Source organism: Eupeodes corollae, chromosome 3, assembly GCF_945859685.1.
Source record: "Eupeodes corollae chromosome 3, idEupCoro1.1, whole genome shotgun sequence".
NCBI lineage: Eukaryota > Metazoa > Arthropoda > Insecta > Diptera > Syrphidae > Eupeodes > Eupeodes corollae.
The window spans coordinates 101,204,553-101,227,070 of record NC_079149.1 but is presented as its reverse complement, the minus strand read 5'-3'; the positions used below and the strand labels follow the sequence as shown (position 1 = coordinate 101,227,070).

Sequence of the window (22,518 nt, the reverse complement as noted above, 5' to 3'; positions counted from 1 at the left end):
GAATAAAATAAAAGTAAATTAAATAAAATTGAATTCCATTTTTTTTATGATTGGTGAATTGACTTGGAATTGAATAAGCACTGAATTAGAATTGAATTGTTGAATGAGAATGGAATTAGAATTCAATTTGAGTTAAAGTGGAACTAAATTGAATTGAACTAGAATTCAATTCAAGTTGAATTTTAAATTTGATTGTAATTGAGTTGAATTTATTTTATTTTATTTGAATTTAATTGAAATTAATTAGAGTAAATTGAATTGAATCATAATTGAATTGGAATACCCTGGAATTAGATTCATAAGAATTGCCTTAAGATGAATTGTATGGTCTTGGATTTTTTCGGAATGAAACTTAAATCAACTTTTTTTGAAAATGGAATTAAATTTTAATTTGAATTGAATTTTCATTCTTTTTGAATTGAATGGAATTTAATTCAATTCAGTTGAATTGAATTGAATTTAAATTAAATTGTATTTGAGTTGCACTAAAATAAATAAGAAATAATTTATTAAACTTACTAAATAATTGAAATTGCTTGAGATTGAACTGAATTGAATTGAATCAAACTGTCAACTACAATACTAACTAAATTAAATTTAAAATTATAAAATTAATAACAAATCCACCCCTGTAAAAAAAAAACACTTGTTGCAAAAACCCGTAGCCAGCTTTAAATATCTCCAATCAAGGTAATTATAGTCGTCCAACAAATAAAGCTTAGGCATCAAGCTAGAGGCTAGACATACAAAAAAAATATAAAATGACACGATTTTTTAAATAAAAATCCATCTTAAATCTCCGAGAGGGGTTAGACAAACAAAAATTCTAGACCGTGTCAAAGTAGTGTTTGTCGTCGCTATTTCTATAGGTCCTCCTCTCATATAACACTTATTTCACAATTTCAATCTAGGTAGAAGGTAGGTAAGGTATGTTGTATAGTAGGTGTGTGATTTTTCGTCTTCTGTAAACCAAACCGTTTTATCATCTGATGGATCAAGAGCTTAGTATTTTTTTTTTCATGTCTCTACACAAAAATGTCTAAGCTTCGAGTTTAGAATTATTTTTTTTTCTTCATCATCATCTCACATTTCGCATCATGCCACAGCTTCCTACAATCTTAGGAAGGTTGGTACATTCACATTTTGAAGAATTGTGATGATATTTTGACGTTGCATGGAGTGAGGACAAAACTACATAACATCCAGCATCAGCATCGTAAGCGTTATTTTCGTTGACATTTACTCTCGTCTTGCAGTAGGTAAGGCTTCTAGGTAGCTTCTAGAATGTGAAGGGATTACATATATACATCTTCTTTTCAGGCACAGCACGGTACTCTGGTTCTGGATCGTATTACGATTTTCATCTTAATCACTTTGTTGGGTTTTGACTACTGTACAGACCTACTATGGTTGGTTTTGTATTACAGTTGAACCAATTAAAAATAATCTTAAACATTAAGTTCACATAATCTGGAAAGATAGGAAATTTGTGTTTCATTTAGAGAAATGTTGAATAGTCAAGATTTTTTGAAAAATATTTGTCTTGAATTTTAAGGTTTACAAACTTTTCCATTTTGATTGACCTAAGAAGATATGTATTAATGTTTTTAACTTTGTATGTAATTTTCAAAATTATTGTATCAATTTTTTTTAACAAAAAGATGCAACTAGCCCCACTGTGAGTAATAAAGTAAATAGGCAGCTTACATACATGGAGTCCAGAAAATTGATTTCAAAACATTCAACACCAATCTCAAGTACAAAACAAAAATATAGTTACATTAATCAGAAAAACAAAAGAAACAAAAATTAAAGGAAACGTTGGAGAAAATAAATACGAAGTTTTCTCGAGAAATCACGTTTCAAATATGCAAAGACGTGTGTTATTTATGATTTTTATTGTTTTGCGTTCTCAAAACTGTTTATCAAAATCAACTAGGTTGACAAAATTTTCAAACACTTGTCCTTTTAGCTTTTGTACAAGATTTTCTTTTACTAATATATATCATATATCAAAATTTAAACTTAAAGGGGGACCAAATACAAGTTTCTTTTTGAAGATGCAAAACTTAATATGTCTATGTTTTCTGGATTTATCAGTGAATAAAACAACATGCCCAATAATTAAAATTCATAAAGCACCTGCTTTAAAGTAGATTGTTCTCCTACTTCAATTTTCTAGATAAAAAATAGAACTTGTCCTTAAAAAACTAGCACTCACTTTGGAAATAAGTGACACTTCAAGCGAGAAATAGCTATCGGTGTTAAAATATTGTAATTTTCGGCCTGGTCCAACAATTAAAACTTATTCACACTTGCAAATAAAACACAATTTTACTCTATTTAAATTGTTCCAACTTATTTATTGAACACTTTCAATTAATACTTTTCAAACACAGTCTTTACTCAATCGCAGTTCACAACCAATAATAATCGTGCTTATGAGCGCCTATTTATATACCTCAAATCGGTTCGAGGAACTTCTAGGTTGTTCTCGATGCTTAACAAAGCTAGTTCTACTCTTAATCACTAGATGTTGCCCCATTCGAGGTTCTTGTATGCGCTGAATGTTCTCGAAGTTAGTTCTCCTCTTAATCACTAGATGTTTCTCGATGCTTAACAAAGCGAGTTCTCCTCTTAATTATTTGATGCTTAACAAAGGATTATATGTTGCCCCTTATTTTATTCTACTATAACACGATATAAAAAGAGATAAAGAGTGTATACATATTACATTGCCCCCTCCTTAGGATTGATCGTCCCAAAAAAATCCATCGTACTCATCACCAATGTAGCGATGTACAACTTTAGGTTTTCCTCTGACTCCCTTTTGTATCCGGTACACGACATCGTTGATTTTTTTATGACTGTATATGGACCTTCCCAGTCCCGTTGAAGTTTCGGTGACAACCCTTTTTGGCGATGGGGATTTTAAAACCATACCCGAGATCCAGCTTGGAACTCTGTTGTTGTCGCTCGTATATCGTAGCGTGTCTTCATTCGGTCACTGAACATCTTTATTTTTAACCTGGTATCGTCGCGGATTTGCAGGAGTCTTTCTCTGAGGTCACCAATGTAGTCATCCTCGGCTTGCGGCTCCGAGCCTGATGTTCCTTCCTATCAAAATCTCAGACGGTGGTATGCCTTGCACTTCGATACGCCATCGGGCCTTTGGTGGCAGCACAGGTATCGCATTTTCGGCACCACTTCTCGACATCTTCCCTTGCATGTAGCCAGTAAAATCATTGTCGAACCTTTTCTAGCGTCTTGTTCACTCTTACATGGCCTCCCGAAACTCCACTATGCATCTCTCGCAGAACGTCCATAACCTACGATCTCGGTAAGACTAGCTGCATTACATAAGACTTTCCATCAGCTGATTCCCATTTACGTCGAAGGACACCCTCTTGGACATGAAACGAGTCCCACTGTGCCCAATTGGCCTATACGGTCTGCTCTTGTTGTCACGTCGTTCCTGGGGCCGTTGGTACCAGAAACCAGCTTCTGCCCCTTAAAGTTGGTTCTTATTCGTTTTACCGGGTTTGAAACAATTTCGGAAGCAACGTTGTTGGTGTTACTTTGACCAGTTAAGTACTTTCTGTTTCCAAAGTGTTGCCAAGCGGTTCCTCTTCGCGGTAATTTGCACTGCCACTGTAGATGCCCAGTCTTATTGCAGTTCCAGCATCGTGCTAATCCGCCTCGCTGACTCCTTTCCACAGTAGCCTTCTGACAAGAGCATTCTTGGACTTCTAATTTTATACTAATGCACGTTTTGGGAAGCTTGTTCTGCAGCTTCCATCGTCAGAGCGAAAGCCAATGCTTCTGGTAGTGTTCGCTTTCCGGAAGTGCGGATAGCCCTTTGGAGATGTATATCGCCCACAGCTCTCACAAAGGCTTCAACACCAAGTTGATTTATTATCTCGTTACCAGTTGTTGAATATGCCAGGTGAACCAATCGCTCGATATCTGCCTGAAGCTGCTGCAGAGTTTCACCTCTTTTCTGTGATCTATTGTTAAGCTGAACTCGGAAGACTTCTGTCATGTGACTATCCCCAAACCGCTGTTCCATTGCGTTTACAAGAACTGTGAAGTCACCACTTCTCTGCTGCGATGTTTTGTAGCAGTTCAGTAGCAGATTCTCTTAAAGATATAAAGAGTGTATACATAATACAATATATACTAACAATATAAATTGGTCAGTCAGTTTGTTTGTTTGCTTGTTTGTCCGTTCTTCACGTCAAAACGGAGCAACATCATGATACAATTTTTTGTGTGGAGGTAATTACTAGGCTGGAGTGTGTTTTGAGCTACTCTTAACCTAGGTTAAATATCTCATTCACAGCTCGTTGGGCACATCAACATGTTACCTTTAAATTAGATATTCAATATATTCTTTTTCTTAGAATAATAAATAATAGCATATCATCAGGTGTCACCTTTGTACCAATAACCGTTGCCTATCATTAGGCCTTCCTTATGTTGAAATATTAAAAATAAAAAATGGCCGGGTATCAGCCAAGTTTTAAGTGAAACTAAAGATAGATTTTTTCAATTTCGTGCAGAGTAGTTCTAAACTTTTTGCAAGTTTTTACCTCATTTGCGAAAAAACATACATGACGAAATCAATTTCTCTGTCAATGAGCGATTCTAGCACCAAGAAACGATGTTGTTTGGAAAATAAATTCCACCATATTGGATAAATTAGGAGAAATTTTGAATAAGTATTTGTCAATAGACACTATCATGGACCAAGTAGAGTTTCTTCAAGTCTAGAAAATTTCATAATAATAGTACATTATCTCTTTGAATAAGATAAATATGTCTTGAAGAACCCCTTAATTAAGGTAAATCCTCAATTTGTAAGAGTTAATACCCTCCTCAAACAAAAATGTTCAACCAGTACGCCTCAAGATAGTGAAAGTCCTTAATTTTCCTTTTTTTAATTTCCTAAATAAAATTCAATTTGATATTTTCCTTATTTTCAAAAAAAAAAAAATGAGATAATAATGTCAAGGGAAGAAATCTTCAGTTTTTATCCAACAAGTGCAATAAGAGAGAGAGACAAAGTGTCGAAAGTTGAAGTTACTCGTTTCGTATACTTTTATATAAAAGTGTAAAAGTGTCTAGAGAGGATACTCACTTATTTAATTAAACTGTAACTTGAATAAACAATCAAAACTGTTTAATGTTGTACTTAAGTTTGAGATATATAAACATTATATATAGTTTCTTTTTGTTGTTTTTATTTCGCATTGTTCGAAGGATATTGCAAAGTTAAAGAAAAGTTAGTTCCTATAGAAGAAACCATTGCTATTTGAACAAAGTGTGAAATTCAATATCCTCTGATGGTTGTGTTTGTTTTTTTAAGTTGTTCTTTTTTGGTTGTTGTTGTTTTGGTTTTTCTTACTTTTATTTGGATCATTTGGTGACTTAAGTGCCACTTTTCTGAAAACTAAAAGTGCAATATTATATAGTTGGAGGGAATATGAACGCTTTTGGAAATACTTTAATCTAATAATTACTTACTTAAAAACTGGATTAGTAGCTTAATACATTGTAATGAGATTATTCGTTGTAAGAGATTATTCTCTACAAATAAAATTGTTTTTGGATTACTGAAATGAGTTAACACTTTTTTAGATGAATTCTTTAGAGCGACATATTAAAAAAAATGTCAAAAATTGATTTTAATTTCAGACAACTAGGCAACTGAATACACTTAATTGACACTTTTTTAACAGAATTCTAGTTTTATGTTTAATACAAATTTCTTTAAGATCTAGAAAGAACATTTTAGACCAAGAGTATAGTTCTTTAATCATGGCTAACATTGACTCTTTTTTACAGAAATTAATATGTTGACTTTTAAACAAAAGTGAGTTCTTATTTCTTTAAGTCAGCAAAATAATTGCAAGCTCCGAAAAAATATGTAAATAACTTACTAATTTTATTGATTTTAGTCATTTTAGTATTAGTTGTGGAACATTGAAGTTTATCGTTCGTTTTTTTCTATGTTTTTTCTGTCTTGCCTATTGAACAAAAAGTTAAGGAAGAAAATTCTTGAAAAGTTGAACAAAATATTTCCACGTATTCATGATATTTGATTAATATCAGTGCTATTTTTTCTTTTCAAAAATTTCTTTAAAGCTTTACTAGAAAGTTATCCTAAAACCTTTTCTCTTTCTGTTTTTCAAAAAACTAGATGCAAACAATATCTTTCCGCAAAAAAAAATATTACATAAATAATTTTGAAACATCCAATATTACTATGCTATGCCTTTTGTGTTATTAAGTAGCCCTCCAAGTGCCATCCCAGATATATAACATAAGAACCTTGTTGCTAATTTGTTATGAAAGCTGAAATTTTTTAGGATACAAAGTCTTCTGTGTTTGGTCCTGCCTCTTCAAACTAACCTTGAAAAAAGTAGAAGTAATTGAAATGATTGATTGATTAAATATTTTATTTTTTAATATCCAAAAAAGCACAGTACGTAAAAAATAAGGGACAAAAATATTGCATAACACTGGTATAGGCACTTGGTTCAAAAAATTACCATGCGACTTATCAATCAATCTTAAATTAAGATCTGATCTTTTAAAGAAAATGTTTACAACTTTTTAAAATACGAGTATGTCGCATTGAAAGAATGTTCAAATCCCCAAACATTAGAAAACTCAGATACACGAGGTTTGCTAACGAGGTTTTTTTTAGGAAACTCTTTTGTAAATCTAAAACTGTCTTTAGTTGTAATAGGTACCTTTTCAAAGCAAGAAATTTCATTTTCTAGTTTCGAATGAAAAATGTCTAAATAAATCTTAAGGAGCAGTTTATAAAAGCAGACTTTACACAAAAAGTAGACGTTTTTAAAAGTTCTTCGGTAATACTGTCTAAAATTTTCTGTGTTGTTATAAAAACTCATTCTAGAATCAATAATCAAAACCAAATACTTAAATTCATGCAGCATATGATTTCAATACAATGAACGCATATACAATACAAAAGGCTTTTAAAATTTCAAAGTTCAGAAACAAAACATGGAGTGATAAACTTAACTCTCTCGTACCGAATTCCTAACCCTTTTAGAAAATAGCCAAGGTTCTTAAATCAAAAAACAAATTTACTCCTCACTTTTAACACAATGATTTCTTGTTGATAACCTGTGAAGAAAAAGCTGACATTTTTGCTGGATTGTTTGAAAAAAAAATTAACAATCCGTTAGTAAATGAAATTGTCTAGTAAGTGAGTCAATTAACTTTATTAAAAGTAATGATGAACCTTTGCCAGTAGATGTTTTTGTCAAAAACGATGCTATTAAAGGAATAATACATGGTATGCGGAACAATAAAGCACTAGGAGTAGATACTCTAAAAAATTGCTTCTTTGAAGAGCTACCAATAATTGGTGTATCTTTTATATGTTTTATTGTTAACGCTTGTCTGAAGATAAACTACTTTCCAAGCAATAGGAAAACTGCGAAAATCATACCCATCCTTAAGCCAAAGAAACCACCAAATATACCTTATAGTTATCGACCAATAAGCCTACTTTACTTAAGCAAAATACTAGACAAAATTATTAAAAGTAAACTTCTTGATTTTCTCGAGTCTTCCAATGTTGTGCCAAACCAACAATTTGGATTCAGACAAGGTCATATACACATCAAGTTCTCAGTATTTGCAAACATGGTAGAGACAAAATAAATGCAAAAGAATCGACGGGTCTTTTCCTTCTGGATGTTAAAAAGGCTTTTGATAGCATATGGCATGATGGTCTACTTCATAAACTTAAATTATTCGGTTGTCCTTTATAGATAATAAAACTAATACAAACCTTCCTTAAAAACATTCAATTTCAACTTAATTTAAATAGAATATACTCTTCCGTTAAAAATATAACTTCGGGGGTACCTCAAGGGTCAGTATTAGGTCCCTTATTATACATTACGTATGTTGCTGATTTTCGAGAAGTATAGAACTGTGAAATAGCAATGTTTGCCGATGATACCGCAATTTACAGTTCAAGTAAAATTGGGCTCTAAATAATATTCATTAATATTTCGTAAACATAGAAAGTATGTAAGTCTAAATGCTGAAAAAACACAGGCAATCTTTTTCACCAGGAAAAGAAAAGCCTGTGCTTTACCACTTAATCAGCTAAAGATAAATAACTGTGATATCCCGTGATTTGATTCCGTCAAATATATTGGTGTATATTTAGACAAGACATTAACTTTTCGGGACCTTATTACAAATAACCTTAACAAAATAAGTATTGCCACTAAAATGCCATACCTACTTATATGTAGGAAATCACCGCTGAGTAAGTTCAATAAGATTATTATCTATAAAGTAATGTCCCAAGCTTTGATTGTTTATACATGCCCAGAATGTGGAACTTGTGCAAAAACCCTCTTTAATAATTTACAAGTCTCTCAGAACAAAACATTACAAATGATGGCAAATTTACCTTGGGATTTTTCCACCCAACTTTTACACTATCAAACTGGAGTTCATGTAGTTGCAAGAAAAATTGAAGTTTAAGATATTTTGACCAAAAAAACTCAAAAAATTATCTTAGTTTTAGAACTTGTTATCAGTTTGTGTTCTTCAAACCAGATTTTTAATCTCTTGAGATCCCAATTTATAGCAGCTATCAGATAAGCCGACATCATTTACAAAATCTTTCAAAGAACAAGAAATAAAAAATTAAGAAAATTAATATAAATAAAAAAGTATTGGTCCAAAAACCGAACCTTGTGGCACTCCGCACTACCAAATAGAATTTCTTTACTCCTACTACCGTAAAGTTTTACTCTCTTGGTTTTTTTTATTTATGTATTATCGTAACCAATCACTTATGAAACCTTAAAACCCAGCACTTTCAAGTTTTCTTATCAAAATTGCGTTGTTAACAATGTCAAAAGCAAACATATACAAACAAATAACGTGACTGTATTCTCATCAAGGCCTACAAATAATTGAGAATAGAAATGTAACAAGGCATCTTCGAAGGATATATTACTTTTAAAACCAAACTGAACATCAGTGTAAAATTTCGTAATATTGATGGCAGGAGAGGAGAGACATAAGTTTATAGTCAAACAGATCACTTTGTAACGTCTTTCTTCAAAAGTTACAAGATATTGTCACATTTTATTGCAACCGGAAATTTTCAAAAAAAAAAATACTCGTACTTTTCTTAAATATAAAGGTATCAGAAAAATAAAAACCGCAGAAATGGCCAAAGGGTTTATAAAGTCAACAAAATCTCTTCATTTATTTTACTAAAATTAAAATTGCACAACAAAATATAAAAAACAAAATTAAATCAATTATTCAGCATCACAGCTTTTAAATAACACATTTTAAATAAATACTTGATAAAATAAGATTACGCAAATTAATGTTAATTTAAAAATTTTGTATGTCCATCCATTTCTTCTAATACTGCCTTAAGCCGATTTTGATAAGAATCCACCAATTTTTTTGTTGTTTCTGGAGTGATTCTTGCCCATTCTTCAGACAATGCAGTTTTGAGGTCATTTTTGTTTGAAATGTATCGTTTTCGAATATTTGTATCAAAAATGGACCACAGGATTTCTATAACATTCAAATCCAGAGACTGTGCTCGGGGTTTTATGACGTGGGGCAACTTATAAATAAGCCATGTTTGGACAATTCCTGAATTTTGTTTCGGGTAGTTGTCTTGATAAAACCGAAATGAGCGTCTTATACCCAATTGTTCTGCACTTTGTAGCAAATTTTTTTTGAGGATATTGGGGTACCCCATTTTATTCATTGTACTCTCAATGAACTCCAGCTTCCCAACTCGCCGACATGCACCCCAAACCATGACATGACCACCTCCATGCTTCACAGTTGCTCTGAGAATTTTGTCCTGGAGCTCTGTATTTTGTTTGCGCCAGACATATGATCGCCCGTCGGATCCGAAAATGTTGAACTTTGACTCGTCCGTAAATATAACTTGGTCCCAAAAGCTAGCATCCTTTTCAATGTGTTCTTTTGCGAACGTTAAACGACTATCTCGGTTTTTCTTGTTAAACCCGTTATTCCTCAAAATGCGTCTTATGGTTTCGGGAGAGCAAAACTTTCCGAGCTCGTTTTCCACCTCACTAGTCAGTCTTGGTGCCGATAACTTGGGGTTTATTTTCACTTTGCGCACAATGTATCTTTCATCTGACGCAGTAACGACGAGAGCTGCTCGTGAGCTCTATGAGCAGAAGAGGCGAGAGGAACGCCGACTTTTCAGAAGGAAAAAGAGAGGGCATGAGAAGCGTGCGGTCGAAGATGTTGAGAAGTATAAAAGCAGGAATGAGCTTCGAAAGTTTTATGAACAGGTGAAACGAAATTCACAGGTACATAAACCTAGAACCGAAGGCTGCAAAGACGAAAGTGGAAACATCATAGTGGAACCGCAGTCAATGCTGAGGATATGGAAGGACCACTTCTGCAGACTGTATAACGGCGACGAAGAACTGAATTCCGCTGTCAGGCAGGATGATCCATTCAATATAGACGACGAAAGCCAACAATCCCGTCCTTCCGACTTAGACGAAGTAAAGATTGCCATATCTATGTAAGTTGAAGTCTAATAAAGCCGCTGGAGCAGATAGCTTGAATGCCGAGCTCTTTAAAGCATGCATCGATTTCAAGGCCGCATATGACAGCATCTACAGGGACGAGCTGCATAGAGCCATGTCTAGTTTTGGCATCCCTGCCAAACTCGTCCGTTTGTGCAGGATGACCATGGAGAATTCACGCTGCTCCATAAAGGTTGGAACCAACTTAACAGAACCTTTCCATGTCAAAAAAGGTTTTAGACAAGGTGATGCGCTGTCTTGTGATTTCTTAACATCGTGCTTGAAAGAATAGTGCAGAGCTCACACGTCAACACTAGAGGCACTATCTTTCAAAAGTCTGTCCAATTACTGGCATATGCTGATGACATTGACATGATCGGAAGAACTCAGCGTGATGTAATGGGGCTTTTGTGAGTATTGAGGCAGAGGCGGCAAAAATGGGTTTTACGGTTAATGAGGGCAAAACAAAGTACATGCTGTCGTCTAGAAAGGACATACAACACCGACGTTTTGGTCAAAACGTCACAATCGACAGACGTAACTTTAAGGTAGTCAAGGACTTCGTCTACCTAGGCTCCGCTGTAAACGCAGAAAACAACACCAGCGCTGAGATCAAACGCAGAATAACTCTTGCTAACCGCTGTTTCTTTGGACTAAGAAAGCAATTGAGTGGTAATGTTCTCTCTTGAGGGACCAAAGTGTCGCTATATAAGACCCTTATCATCCCCGTCCTGCTATACGGTGCAGAAGCATGGACCATGACAAAAGCGGATGAAAGCACCTTGGGTCGCTTCGAGAGAAAAGTTCTTCGTGTGATCTACGGTCCCGTATGCATCGAAGGGGAGTGGAGGAGAAGATGGAACGACGAACTGTACGGGCTGTACAGCGACGTAGACTTAGCAAGAAGAGTAAAAGTCCAACGACTAAGATGGCTGGGTCACGTAGAGCGCATGGAAACCAATGCTCCGGCCCAGTAGAGGAAGACCGCGGATCAGGTGGCGCGCACGAGTGGAAGGTGACCTCACCCAACTTGGAGCGCGAAACTGGAGACATCTAGCTAGGGACCGAGCTAGATGGAGAAGTTTGTTGGGTGAGGCCCTAGTTCACACAGGACTGTAGCGCCACCTTAAGTAAGTAAGTAAGTTTTAATAAGAAATCCAAAAGCTCTAAATTTCTGAATGTTGTTTCTTAGTCTATTTTCGGGAACTTCTTTTAGATGTGAAATATTTGTCCATCGCAATTTCAAGAAAAAATTGTTTTTAATAACATTAACATATCACGACATTTCTTATCATCAAATCACTCAAAAGAATTTACTTAAAACCCAAAAACTTTCTATTGCTAGAACAACAGGTATTACAAATTCTGTAAGTGTATTCACTTAATCGGAATTGTTACACTAAAATTAATTAATTATAATATCCTAAGTCGTTTTAGGTTTTTTGTTAATACAAATTCTTAACTAAAATATTTACATATTTGTGTTTCATATCCGCAAAATTCTCCTAAATGTATTAAAAATTAAATATTAATAATCATGCTGATTACAGAATCCGATCAATCACTTTTGGATGGATTCGGAGTGATTTGTTGACATATTGACTGTGGTAGAAATTTCTACAATTGATTCCCTCAGCAATCTAATCATCAGGTTCCTCACTTGGTTAGAAATTTCAAATAAAGCCCTCCTTTTGGATTCACTCAAATTCCAACTACTCCTTCCAAATCAAAGTTTTACCTTATCTCATTTACATTTCTCATTTTCTATGAACAAAATTCCATATTAACTAATACCATATTCGAGCTATGTTAAGGTGAATATTAAATAAAATGAAATATGATGAAACTGAAAATGCCACTTAAACAATTCAAAATTTTGACAATGATGACAAAATCACGTCACTCCTACCAAAGGTAGTTTCATATGTCAGATATATCTATGTAAGTAGATATTTTCCCAAAAGTAATTGTATCTGATTTTGTCATCATTTGGAAAAGCCGATTTCATAGCACAATCCATTTTGTAATTTGAAGCCCTCTGCTTACGTCGACGCGTCGCGATGGCTCTTACACAAAACTCATCTTCTATGACTTTTTGTCTGCATCTCATCATGTCACAATGGTGTCACTCATTCGAGTCTCGACACTTACCTTTATAGATACACAAAGCAAATCGCGACCACCCACAACTTCAACGCCCCGACGACGAAGACAAAAACGAAGACGACGCTGCTGAAGCCAACGACACGACGACGCAACGCGAAGACTAGAATGGCAGTCAATTGAATGTCACATTAATTTTCCAACTGTCACTCAGAAACCCATCTACATACATATTCAGACTTATTTACCTTTGAGTAAGTGTAAGCACAGTGAAGCTTAATTTGTGGAATCCATCCGTGTCACGGGAGGCAAACTCTATGTTCAAGACAAGGCGAACAAATTAAATTGGATAATGGTAGGAAACGGATTTAATCGAAAACAGCTTCACACAGGTGTCGTTAAAGTCTTTGAGGAGTTTGGGTCTCTGGAAAGACCTTTCAATATATAAGTGTATCTGCCCTTAGAAGCTTCTTACATATGTATACAAACATATACTCATATAAAGTATTCATAATTGTGCTCACGAAATGACCTGTGATTCCCATCATCAGGAGTAGGTTATGGTGTATATAGGTCCCTGATGTGTGTCCTTAAGATTAATTTAACATTAACATTTAGCAGGTGGCAAATATTGGCGGTGGCAGTGGTTTCCAAAGGGAAAAGCATCACTGACTTCCATCATATAGTTAATATACGAGTCAAGTAGGTTTGCAACACTGTATAAGGATAAACAAGGATAATCCAACTACATAGGTCGTACAATCAATGTGGGCTACCACTTAATGGGTTGGAAGATTAAATGATATATTGATACAAATGGCCCATCATACTGAATACCCAATGAGATCAAGTTACGCGGGACCCGCTGCTGTTGGCCGTTCGTTGAAGGACGATATAGCATTCCAATTCGTCATGTTAATTATAAGCTTGTGAAAGCTATCAATATGCATCTCTAAATCTAAAGCCCTCTGGAATTGCATAATAAATAAAGACATTTTCTTCCTTATGGTTCTTTTATCCTTTTATTTTTCTCTTCTATATACTTTTATTGAATTCCTTGGATATATAAAAAGGACATAGTAGTAGTCGTTTTATTATCTTCAAAATATCCTTAAGCATCTAATTAATTATCTATATCTATACTTTATTTTATTTTTATTTTTTCTTCTTTTATTTAATCATCAGATCACATTCAAGCAGCTGGAGTCGATGTCGAACCAAATAAAGCACTATTAATTGAAGGACAGAAAACAGAACTTTTGTGCAGATATGGAAGACCAATTAATTATTGCCGTATTGAAATACCCGGCGAGAAAGTACTTAATTTATCACCGTTATGGAGTAAAACACCAGGATTCTCATACTTTGGTTCTGGATTGGATAATGGACAATGTGGTGTTACAATTGATAGGGTTAGTGCTTCGCACAATGGCAAAGTCAAATGTAGTTTGGGCTTCGAAGGAGAGGAATACGAAGGAAATATTGAATTGGTAGTTGCTTGTAAGTATTTTTATAAATTTTTAAATTATTATCAATATTATATAATATTGAGATATTGAATTACTCTGTGCATCATTCGTTTCCATTACTCAAGGTATAGTTTGGCCGATGAAATGGGTTATGATAGCTTTTAAGAGCGCTGCGAGAGTGGCCTATTTACGTGCAACTTCAGAAAACCTCGAAATCAAAGATCTCAACACACACAAATCCGTTGGCCCAGATAGCAGCTATTGTTCTGAAGATGACGTATTCCCCAATGTTAACGAACGTTCAACAGCATTTGATAGGGTTTGATATCAGGCTCTCTTATCGAAAATGCGTGCGCCTTCGGTTAAGATGAACCCATTCTTGTTTGGAATATTTTAAATGTTCAATACTAGTAGTTTTAGATGGGTTCAAACCTTAAAACCGCAAAACAAATGCTGGTGTGCCCCAAGGCTCTGTTTTGCCTCCCGCACTCTTTCTTATTTTTACTTATGTACTTCTGTTTGAAACTGTTAGTCCAATTAATTGATTTGCTGACGATAGTATTTTAAGCTACGTCCACAACAGCTTGTATATTACTTCCATCTCTAGGCTGGTACTCCAGTAACTTACTTTAGCTTCTCGGACAGTATTCAACGAAAAGCTTTTAAAATTATTGGAAACAATGACATCATTAACTCAATTACGTTATTGGAACATCATTAATTGTTTCTTATTTCAGTCTTTCTTACCGTGCGTTATTTTAAGGGCTGATATTCTAGTGAAATGGTCAGTTGCATTTCTCTAATTGAACAGTTCAACCTATGCTTCTAGGAATGTCCAACATTTTACCCTTGAAGGCAACTTCATTCATACTGTAAAATACAGATATTTGTTCTTTAACCGTACGAATGTGGAATGCATTACCCTACAATTTCTATCCCTGTCATACTGACATTTCCTTTAAAACTTAATCCTCTTTCTCTAATGCCCACAAAAATAAAACCCAGTACACATCACTTCCACCTAAAACGAAATGGAATGGCCATAGAAATAATCCCCTACCTCAAAACCCTCACCAAATAGTGAATTTTCCGCTATGAACTTGACACTCTTGCTAGCAAGACTAAGTGCACCTAAAAGAACGGTTTTGTCTCAATGTTCACAAGCAAACCACTGACGTCACGCTTTGATCTTCTGACTTCTTCACTATCATCGCCGTATCGAAGTAATTAGAAGAATGTGCCTCCCACGGGAACCGGACGAAAAGTAGGGGCCCTTTCTCCTCACTAGTGCGGTCGAGCAAAGTGGGGATGGGCTCGTTTGAAACCTCAGGTAGTGCCGTTTAGTTACCGCAATGGATCGTTGGGAAGCGGAAGCGCACTGGATTAATTTATTAAAAACAATGAATTGGTGGTGGCAGTGCAGCGGGCTTTCCGAATCAGATTTAACATTGGACGTCACGGTACTGTTCCTTCAAGAAACATAGTGTAATGAAAAAGATGGAGCCCCCCTTACACTTCCAGACCCACAATCGCCCTCTTGCGCGAGATGTTCCCCAACCGCCTTGTGTCACGCTTTGGGGACGTGCCATGGCCCCCGAGGTCCTCTGACTTGAGGACGTGTGGCCATTTTGGGGATACTTAAAATCACGGGTTAACGAGTCGAAACCCCCCACTTTTGAAGCGTTGAAGGAAGCAATAACGTCTGAAGTTGCGTCAATTGAACAAGACCTACTGGAGCGCGTCCACCGAAACTTCTTGGACCGACTTGCTACCTGTTACGAACAAGATGGGCACCATTTGTCCGACGTTATTTTTAAAACTTGAAATGACATTTAATTCCCTACCTTCTGATATTAATTAAACAAATTTAAGTCTTTAACGTTTGAAGTTACATTCATTTGTTTTTGATCCGGTTCCCGAGGGACACCCTGCAATAACGAAAAAGTTTCGCACAATTCATTCCAGAACAAAGTTGAAGAAGTCCCATGGCCGACATCAGACAATTGCTCTGTTCTTCTTTATAAATTCTTTCAAACGAGGTCTTAAAATTGATGAAGAGGAGTTCCTAGTTTTGTGTTTTTTTTCCAAAATTTGGCAAAATATAGATATTTGAGAGATGGTAAACTTTTCTGGTTTAAGACTCACAGGCATGAACCTATCAGGTTTTTAATGAACGGCTGGATGACGTTCACATAACAGCCGTAAGTTGATGTTCAGAATTCAGTTGCCTCTTAAATTAATGCTTAAGCTCCAAGCTCCGTTAAATATTGTATAAACTCAATTAGTAGTAGTTTGCTGTAAGTTTTCCATTGAACGCTGTATTCGTCTACATTTCTTTCCCAAAACAAACTGAAATAATGACGTACAACTATCAACTGTCAAAGTTCGGAAGGCTCTATTGGAATGGCTTCATCCAGTGATATAAGTGGTTAAGATGGTAGGTGTCCTTCCTTCACGTCGCAAAACAGGAATATTATTAGATGATTTTTCTGTAGAGGTAATTTCCAAGCTAAAGGTTTTCCTAGCTACTTTTTACAACGGTAAAATATCTCATTCCCAGATCATACCAAACAGATCCACCGGTAACACTTATAATTATGTGTTCGATATATTCCATACTAGTAGCATATCATCAGGTGCTCCCTTTTTTCGGGCCTTTCATCATTGCCTATCATTAGGCGTTTCTTCTTTTATTTGGTTGGCTATGTGACACTAACAGATGATTTTTGTAATTTAGTAAAATCCAAAGACTTCCCGTCACACAACTTGTGCTAAACATTTGTACTGCTAATATCTTAACCAGCAGCGTTAAAAAGGGTACAAATGTAATTATTGCTCCTTGAATCCCAATAATTCCTACAGAATTACCATTCCAATTCAATCTCCCATTAAAGTTAATTTTGCTATGACAACTAATAACGCACAAGAGCAAACACTATAAACAGCGGGTTAGAACCTAGAAAAGCCGTGCTTCACCCATGGACAGCTCTATCTATATTCACTGGGGCGAAGCTGCGGGTAACAGCTAGTAGTAGGACATAAATAAACAACTATTCCCAGTTCCTACAACAACGAACAATCGCAAACTAAGCTTAAAAATACTCAAGGCAAACGCTGATAATATATTTATCACATCCAGTTTCCAGCGTCAATATCCAAAACCGTAATTCCTTTGGGTAAAGTGTTGGATATATCTAAGCATCGTTCGTTGGTTGACTTCGTAAAAACTAATTACATTACATTCTAAACCGCACCACCTACAAGCCTGCAAGTCCTACGCCCTAAGGCTTAGTGTTTATTTATCCACCTCCTATGTATATTATTTTTTAATGTTATGTACTGTACATATGTATATATAGTAACGTTTTTTTCTTTTTTGTATTCCAGTACGACCACACCAGCCAGTAATTGAATTGCTTTCGAAACCTGGCCAGGACGAAGCTTTTGCTGCCGAAAGCAAATTCGCTGCACGTTGTGTTGTTCGTGATGGCAGGCCAGCTGCGAACATTTCCTGGTTCATTGATGACTTGCCCATTGTCCAAGGGCTAAATCCACCAGAGGTGATTGAATCCCAGAGTGACAAAAATGTCACCCTATCGACCACAGCACAATTATTGCAAAAATACTTAACGCCCGAGGACGATGGCAAAATGCTAATTTGCCGTGCCTACCATCAAACCGACCGTGAAGACCCACAAGAGGGAAAGTTTTTGCTTAAAGTGAGATGTAAGTATATCGAAGAGAACATCATCATTTAGTTTACTCCACACCACACCACCCTCATCCTCACTCTCATCCTATTCCATTCGTATCCATTAACTGAATTGAGTTTTTTAACAATCATTTTTCGTCGTTGTGTCGGCGTCGTCGTAATGTCATTGCAGATGCCCCAGTTCCACAACCCGAGACAACTGTTTATGGCCTCTATTTGGAACATACTGTCATGGTCAATGTAACCATCCGAGCCAATCCGACGCCCATCACCGAATGGACCATCGAAGGTATTGCCATTCCTCAGGGCACCCAAAGCGGACGTTATTCAGCTTACGAGCCAGTTAACCTGGGCAACGGATATTACAATGTAACACTAGCCATAGCCGGTTTGACACTACAGGACACAACGAAAACTTACAACCTCAAGGCCTCGAATGCATTCGGTGTACGTGAATACAGTGTGAGGATAAGTTCATCGGCTACGCCACCCAGTTCGGGACTCGATGTTGGATCGATTGTTGGAATTGCTGTTGCAGTGGCCATTCTTGTAATTATTGTTCTGTTGATTGGATTTGCTCGGGCAACTGGACGTTGGTGCTTTGGAGGTGAGTTTTTGTTGATGTAACTTTTTTTTATAAATATATTGTTCTTAAATAATTGGAAAAATTATATGTTTTTTTTCGTATTGTCTTTTTTTTTAATGAAAAAAGAAAAGAAAATAACGAAATAAATGTCCGTGAAATATGATGACACAAGGAGATATTTTTCTCACCGTGGCGCGGCACCACGGGGCGTGGTGGTCTGAATGAAAATTTTTCCTGAAATAATTTTCCTTATTGTCTCCGAGAACAGAATGAACAAATTGGTATTCCGATTCGATAAAAGAATGTGTATCTACTTTGTTCCTAAAGAACTTTCGATATTCAAGATATTGAATGTCATAGTGATGAAAAAATTAAGATTGAAAAGTACTGAACCAATATTTTCTACTGAAGCTTGATGGTAATTGGTTTGATAGATTTTGGAATAGTTACTTTGCATATTTTAAGATAATCAACAATTTATAGTTACATTACAATATATTTAGAAGAAAGTGTCTAGACACATACATTGTCTAGTTTCGAAACTGTTGAAGTCTCATTTATATGGTTTGGACATAAATTTCCTATACAACGTTCTTAAAAAGTCCTTTATAATATTGTTTAACTAAAAAGTGGGCCACCTAGTGATTTCTTTTAAATCAAATGTTATTTTGATGTTAAGAACTGTGAAATGATGGCAATATTATACCTTTGTTCAACGAAATAATTGGTCTTGGTTTTAAGTACGTTGGGAACTAAAAAGTTTGAAAATAAAATGCAAAATATTTGAGATATTTCAGAAACTTTATTAACACTCTGAAATGATTAATAATCATTACATAACATTTATTAATGGAACTCGACTTTTTTCATATTGCAACTGCGGGCACGTTTGCAGCTGTTGATTTCTTTCGACCTAATTTCCGATGATTCGGCCACACATTTCGTTCGAAACGTTCATTATTTCGCGTTCGTACAATGATAGATCTGATCCTGGTAGTAGGCTTTGTAACATAAATCAATGACTTAACATAGCCTCAAAGAAAACATTCTAGAGGCGTTAAATCGCACGAATTGTGCGACTGTCCTCGTCCTTTTCTTATGATAACACTCTGATCAAACTTACTCTTCAAAAAATCAGTTGTTTCGTGTTCTTCATGGCTTGTGGCAAATTCATGAAGATTAGCTTGGGTTAAGGTCGCTGTTGACGGGAAATCGAACAAACTTAGGCCAATAGCTGGTACGTTTTGTTACCACATAGATCATAGATCTACCTTATCTATTAAGCATTTAAGAAAAAAGATGTAAGAAAATAGATGTAGGAAAAGTCCTCAAAGTAGAGTCTTCATCTTTGTCATTAGCTATAAAGCATTTAAGACGTAGAGATGTAGAAATTTGTTAGATCACTAGGGATCATTGCCTCAAAAGTCTCCAAGGTAGAGTCCAATGTAGTCTCTTCCACGGCTTCTGTAAAAATCGATTTCAGGAGCTCCAACTCAAAAAGCATGCCTACACATTAAGCAGTGTCCGGTGAAGGCTCTTGTAACGGGGCTAATGTACCGAAAGGAGTTCCAAAGTAAGATTATTGCACTTAATATTTCAAAAGCAATTGATAGGGTTCGGCATCAGGCTCTCTTATCGAAAATGCGTCCTTTTGGTTTTCATGAATCCCTCCTTCATTGGATTAGTAATTACCTTTCGAATCGTTCAATACAAGTTGTATTGAATGGATTCAAGTCTGAAAACCGCAAAATAAATGCTGGCGTGCCCCAGGGCTCTGTTCTATCTCCAGCACTCTTTCTCATTTTTATTAATGATCTGCTGTCTGCAACTTCTAATCCAATACATTGTTTCGCTGACGATAGTACTCTTACCTTTTCATATTCGTTTTCAGATTCACATCCCTCTTCTTCGGATGTAGAACTGCAACACCAAAATATGATAAGGTCATTAAATTCCGACCTAAACAGCATTGTACAATGGGGAATAAAAAACCGAGTGGAATTTATTGCTTCTAGAACCCAATGCTGTCTTGCATCGTTAAAGCAAAATATAATCCCTTTACCATTATCCATAGATGGCACTTGCATCGAGGATACTGAACATCTCGATATTCTCGGTGTGTGTATCACCAACCACCTTTTGTGGAACGATCACATACGCGATGTCGCCCAAAATGCCACAAGATGTTTGGTTTTTCTAAGGCGATGCAAGAAGTTTTTCTCCCACTCTGATGTGGCTGTTATCTACAAGACTTATTTTCTTCCAAAGCTTGAGTTTAGCTCCCATATCTGGGCTGGTGCTATTGCAACTTATTTAAGCCTTTTGGACAGTATTGAACGTAGAGCGTTTAGATTGATTGGTGATATTACCATCATAAGATCATGTACGTTACTGGAACATCGTCGAAATGGCTCTAGAGGAATAACCAGTTGCATTCCTTCCTTTAAACAGTTCAACCGTAATACTCGTGCTTCTAGAAATGCTCATCAATATACCCTAGAGCCCAACTTCGGTCGTACTGTCAAGTATAGAGATTCGTTCTTTAGCCATACTACGCGAATGTGGAATTCCCAGAATTCAGAAATTCAAAACTAATATGCACCAACACCTCCTTTTAACCTCTCTCTCAATTTCCTAATGCTCACACTGTGTCTACATAATAAGGGTAGTATTATCTCCTTGAGTGTGTGCTTATTATTAACAAAAAAAAGTTATTTAGTGGACCGACTAGTGTTTGTTTTAGACTGTCTAAGTTTAAGCGTAGCGGGACGTATACCTATGTTGGATTTGTTGCCTATTAAGTGGTTCCATTTGTTGTAAGTTCGTCAGCTTTGCAATTTCCATGACCAGGCACCCAAAAAAGTGAATGTTGAACTGCTCCGCCATCTCCACAAGGGCCGATCCACAGTTTCGGGCTCCTAGGGAGTGTGTTTAGACACAGTATAAAATGGAAGATGAATCATGAAGGTTAGGTTAGGTTATAGTGGCTGTCCAAGATGGAAGCGAACATCTTTAATCCAGTTTAATGGCCCATTGTGATACCGCATGAATCTTGAGGCTTCCTCCTAAGCTCAATGGAACCAGCTTGAGTCCCTTACGAAACGTGAGACCAAGAAGCAAATGTGAATTTTCAACCGACCAATAACGCTAAGTTTGCTTGTTGACTTACTCATCTAGGCAAAAATGAGCTTCGCCACTGAAGAAAGATTTTTTCGATAAATCTCATCATCTTGACGCATCTTCTCCAGAGTCGGATCGGAAAACGTATTTTGGATCAAATGGTCTATCGGCTACGATTCTTGAACCAGCTTGATCTTATATGGGTGCAAGCCTAGATTCTTATGTAAAATAGACCATAAACCGGCCTAAGGTATGCAATGACTAAGTCATGGAGTTAACGCACTTAAGGTAACGGTCTCCGACAACGAATTTCAGTAGAAAATTTGTATGATTTGCAGACGTTGTGGTTCTTTACCATGCTAAAAGCATACAGTTTGACAATAAGCTTTAGATGATGAATAAAAGGGTGTGTTCACAAATTAAAACAAATTTTGTAACTACTTTTCAAATCCATTGTGATTCGGAGATAAATATAAAGATACTGTAAATATTTCCGGATATCAAAAATTTGAATCGACATCTAATTTGTCCGAATTGCAACTATCCGATTTGAATAATATGGAGCCTGTTCGTATGTTTCGGATCTCGACTGTGTTGTTTGCTTATTTTTGAATTTTTGAAGGGTTTGGGCTTTCTGATATTATTTTACATGTTATATCTTAAAAAATAGCAGCAAGTGAACTTATTCAGCACCTCTGGAACTATCGGGGTATTCAATATAAAGTGATATAAGACGTTATGAGGTAGTAGGTTCTAGTTAAAAAAACAGTCATGCATAATGTTTGCATTTCCATTTATTAGATTAAACCTTTTTTCAAGGAATTAGTGAGTCCTTAAAATGTGTTTTATCGTTAGTTTAAAGATCCTCCTGCCTAGACCGCTTTCTTCAGTCCTAACAACGTAGATTTCTTCTATTTCTGATAATAT

General features: G+C 35.8%; 1 protein-coding gene across 3 annotated transcripts in view; it reads left to right on the top strand.

Annotated features, from left to right (window-relative positions):
* LOC129950077 (fasciclin-3) overlaps window positions 1–22,518 on the top strand; it is a 412,463-nt gene that overhangs the window by 328,149 nt on the left and 61,796 nt on the right. For all 3 annotated transcript variants that reach the window (XM_056061872.1, XM_056061871.1, XM_056061873.1), the window contains exons 2-4: window positions 13,890–14,204; window positions 17,561–17,899; window positions 18,058–18,492. In XM_056061872.1, coding sequence (XP_055917847.1) covers window positions 13,890–14,204; window positions 17,561–17,899; window positions 18,058–18,492 — 1,089 coding nt within the window. The remainder of the gene's footprint in view (window positions 1–13,889; window positions 14,205–17,560; window positions 17,900–18,057; window positions 18,493–22,518) is intronic.